Consider the following 4,661-nt stretch of genomic DNA (forward strand, 5'->3'; position numbering starts at 1 on the left):
AACTCCCAATGTTAAAGTGCCTAGGACAGCATAAGGGTTAAAAGAAGGAACTGCTTTTCAATAATGCACTATATATAAAGAATGATATCTTTTATAGGAATAAAGTAAATATGTTAAAAAGAAATAAGCTAAAACATGTCACGGCATAAACTGAACTTGTTGAGAATAAAGTCAATGTTTTAAGCCCATCCAACACTGGAGTAAATATGAAAGTGATTCTGTAGCATAATGAAAAATAAAAGTCAAACCAGACTCAAAATTCAAATGAAAAAGCAATCCACCAAAATGCTTTTTCATTTTCTTCTTCAACACCGCTTATTCTGTCACTTAATTCAAATCATAATGAAAATGGTATTTGACCTTTCATTTTCAAAAGGTTCTCTGGTAAATTTGTAACAAAATTCATTGATAAATGTCTAATTTGACAGTTAAAATAAATGTCCAACTATACAAGACACAACAAATCCTTCAGATCCTCCCGTTTGTGGAGGAATTGTCACTTTTGTCCCTGCAGTTTGCTGAGGTTTGCTAGATTTTTTTGTGTCTTCATCTCTGACGGGAGTTCTCTGGAGCATTTCAGACAGGTGAGGGTCTGAACTAGAACATTTTGACAGAATTTCAGCAGGTTCACATTCACTACCTGCAGAATAAGCCCACACCATCCAGCTTCCACCGCCGTGCTTAAGACTGTGGTGTTTTTTTCAAAACACACCCCACGTGCTGTCATGGAGCATGGCAATTTTCAGTTCAATTTTGTCTTACATTTTGTGCTTGGTGCACAAGCACAAAATAAAATAATGTACTTGGTGTAATTTCTTTGATATATTATTATTATTTATCCTAATTACTTTGTCCAAATTTAAAGACCTCAAAAATAAGAGATGGTGTTTTAGTTTGATAGTTACAAATCTAAAAACTAAAATGCTAGTTAAAGCTGTTTTGCTTAAGTTAGAAAAAGAAACACAAGAATGGTCTGTGGTTCAAATCCCGGTGCGACCAGACATTGACCTCCACTTCCCTCAGTTGTGAAAGAAAGATGGAAGTCTCTTTGTCTGATGCTGAGAATGCAAAGATGCTGAAGAGAAGAAAACAAAGGAAACTGGCAAATTCCAGTGGATTAGCAGAAAATAACTATTCCCGGAGAGTTTATGGGGTTAGATTTCTGACTGTGACCCTGAACCGTAAATCTCAACATCCACAGAACAGAAAACCAAACATGAAATGTAAATCTACTTTTGGTTTTGTCTATTAGGATATTTCTACACAATTAAGAAGGAGCTGCTGAAAAAAATTGATTTTTATTAAATTCGAGATACTGTTTTTTATTATTACACCCTTTATAATTTTGAGATTTGGTTAAGGTTCAAACTAAACATGTTCAAAATGACTATTTTGGAGCTATTTTTTGTTTTCATGGATTCGAACATATCTCAGAACCTGCTGTTGACCCTCAGGAAAGGTTTGGCTCCCTCCCACAGAACATCCAACACCTCAGTAAGGTCTATTGCTCACCATGGACATCCTCCTTCCACTGGCTGGGGGTGGAGGTGTCATGGGAGGACTCTCCCCCTGGGTGAGGTGCTGACCCTCGGCATCCGCCCCCCCCTCAGAGCCGCTGCTGTCGGATGGGCTGGCCAGCTTGGCCTCTGACAGTCCTCGGGACATGAAGCTGCACTTCCTGGCTGTGGGGTAGTGGCCGCTCTCTGGGGAGTCACTCATGTCGCTGAGCTCCTTGTAAACGCTGACTTTGCTCTGCTTCCTCTGCGGGTTCTTAAGGTCCGCTGGGATCTCTATGTGGCTGGCCATCAGCGTTTGCCGAGGTCCTCCCAAGGACATCTTTCCGGGACCGTGGTGTGAGTCCTCGCTGCTGCAGGAGGGTTTCCTGTTGTCCAGAGTGTAGCGCCGCTCTGCGGCCCCCAGCTGCTGCAGAGCCTGGGTGTCAGTTTGGCCTGACAGGTACGATTGCTGGTGGGCTGTGATGAAATCCTCTTGGTTTTGAGCGGGGGCCTGGACCAAATGCAAAGGCATGGTCTCCCCGTGACTGTGGGGCTCAGACAGCACAGAGCAGCTCATCTGAGTGAGCTGCATCAGCCTCTGGGGGGACGCGCTCCCCATCACACAAACCTGCTGCACCATGGAGTTCTTCTTGGACCTGTACACGCTATCTTCGTCTCCATATTTGTATCCGTACAAGATGTCCTTGATCCGCTTCACCCCCAGGTGGAAGATCTCCATAATGTTGAGGAACAGAGAAACTCCAGCTATGACCAGCATGAAGACCATGAAAACGTTCTTCTCTGTCGGTCGCGACACAAAACAGTCCACAACGTTTGGACAAGGCAAGCGTTCACACTTGTACATGGAGGACAGTCCAATGCCATACAGAGCACACTGACCAATGATGAAGCCAACCTCCACCACAGATCTGGTCAGGATATGGAAGACATAAGTGCGCAACAAGGAGCCCCTCAGAGGAGCCTTTTGGACTTTCTTCTGCTCGTCCAGCTTTCTGAGTTCTCGCTCGATCCTCTTGTGGTCCTCCTGGTCTGTCCCCTCCAGCTCAGCTTTCAGGCAGGCTTTCTTCCTGTGTCTCTCCTTTTCCAGGGTCCTCAGGCGGTACAGAGCGTGGCCCATGTAGACCAGCGAGGGGGAGGACACGAAGATGATCTGAAGGACCCAGTACCGGATGAGGGAGATGGGAAACGCCTGGTCGTAGCAGACGGTCTTGCAGCCTGGCTGCTCCGTGTTGCAAACAAACTCACTCTGCTCGTCATCCCAGACGTCCTCGGCCGCGACACCCAATACCAGCATCCGGAAAATGAAGAGGATGGTAAGCCAGATCTTCCCCACAATGGTGGAATGAATATGGACCTCCTCTAAGATACTTCCCAGAAGGTTCCAGTCCCCCATCTTCTCACATTATCCCCTCATCTACAGCACATTCCAATTCAAAATGAGTAGAAGTGCAACCAAAGCTGCTGAAACTTACATTTTCACAGGTCTACATGACCCGTAGGGTTTGTCCTAGTAGCAGTAGACGATCAGGTCTATCTGCAGCAACACTGGGGCTCATTCATCAACCTCTGAGGACCACAGATCACTGCTTCTCTCTTTAGCTGACACTATTTCAGCACAGCTACAAACTAGGACTCTGCTCAGAGCCTATCGATCCACCATGTGACTATATATTACCCCCGGGTTATTTTCACCCCGCCACTCTTTTATTGGGACACTAAACTGAAAATAGCACCAACAGAGACGTCAATGCACAGCTGCACATGAAGTTTGCAGCTTCTTCTGCTGAGAAGAACACCAGGAGGATGGAGTTGTCTTTTAATTTCAAGTTGAAAAGATTTATATTCAGGCACATCTGTCTTATTTTTTGTTTCATAGCTTTGTGAAGTTTTGCCACGTTTCCTGTTCCAGCTGTCGTAAGCCAAGGATCAACCTTCCTCCCCCGTCCTTCATGATCACAACCATTTTCAATGCGCACTAAACCAAGCTCCAGGTTCCACTTCCTGTTTCTTCTTTGAGCATCAAATAGAAATGTTTGACTGGACCTGGGTTGGGGATTTTCTGAGAGTGGAGCTTCTTTAGAGTTCAGTCCTCCTGGTTTATTATTTACTTAACGAAGTGACAGATAGATCTACCACAATACAATCACAAATGTTACCTTTTAAGTTCATCGCATGAAACTTTGAAGAAATTCTTTAATCCTCTGATACTCGGTGAGGCACTAGCGCGTCCTCTGGACGCCATTCTGGGAAAATTGTCCACACAAACACCCTTCTCCTGCACGCTGCTCCACTTTGAAGCTGTTTTTAAACTCTTCCCAAAAACATCACCAGGTCCTCCATCAGGTAGATAGATAGATCTTTATTTGTTTTTGTCACAAGGACGATCAAGTTAAAAGTGTTTCTTGGTCAGTGCAACATCTGTACTTTAACCCTTGTGCTATCCTAGGCACTTTACCATTGGGAGTTGGGTCATCTAGACCCACTAGACACTGCTCTGAACCTTTTTTCTTCAATGATTTGTGATCTTCACTGGTGTCCATGGATTACATGAAATCTTTCCACCTTTATCCACCTTTGTCATGGTAGGGAGAACACGTCAATGTAAGGGTGGGGTCATCTGAGATAGCACAAGGGTTAAAAACAACCCCTGTTAAGAAAAGAAAAAAACTAAAAATAATGAATAAGACATAAAAATACAGAAAAAGTGCTTCAATATGTGTAAAAATTGTTAAAACCTAATAAAGGAAGAAATAAAACTAATAACAAAAATTAATATGAAGAAAACCTTCACTACTTAACAATTTCCAAGAAAAGGTCCAGGTATAATGTGTTCTAGCCACATTTAACTTGTTAATGGCAGTTGGGTAAAAAAATGTTCTGGAATTTGTTTTGTCTTTACTCTGCTTCAACTGTAGTTTTTGGCAACAGATTAAACAGGGGGTGTTCGAGGTGTGAAGCATCTCTGATAATGTCCTTTGCTCTGTTGAGGCTGCGGGAGCTGAGGAGGGTTTCCAGGGTGGGGAGAGGACTCCAGGTTAGCCTCTCCTCGATGTGGACTCCCAGGAAGTGGAAGTCTGCCACTCTCTCCATGCAGTGGTTCCTGTAGTCTATCATCATTTCTTTGGTCTTTGATGTGTTGAGGAG

General features: G+C 43.9%; 1 protein-coding gene across 1 annotated transcript in view; it reads right to left on the reverse strand.

Moving 5' to 3' along the window:
* The window catches only part of gja10b (gap junction protein alpha 10 b), a 5,906-nt gene extending 2,792 nt beyond the window's left edge, over positions 1-3,114 (reverse strand). The window contains exon 1 of the mRNA XM_004083983.4: positions 1,513-3,114. Within this exon, the coding sequence (XP_004084031.2) occupies positions 1,513-2,910 (1,398 nt within the window). The 5' untranslated portion in view covers positions 2,911-3,114. The remainder of the gene's footprint in view (positions 1-1,512) is intronic.
* Between the last annotated feature and the right edge of the window lie 1,547 nt (positions 3,115-4,661).

Source organism: Oryzias latipes, chromosome 24, assembly GCF_053564925.1.
Source record: "Oryzias latipes strain Hd-rR chromosome 24, Olatipes_Hd-rR_3.1".
Classification (NCBI taxonomy): Eukaryota; Metazoa; Chordata; class Actinopteri; order Beloniformes; family Adrianichthyidae; genus Oryzias; species Oryzias latipes.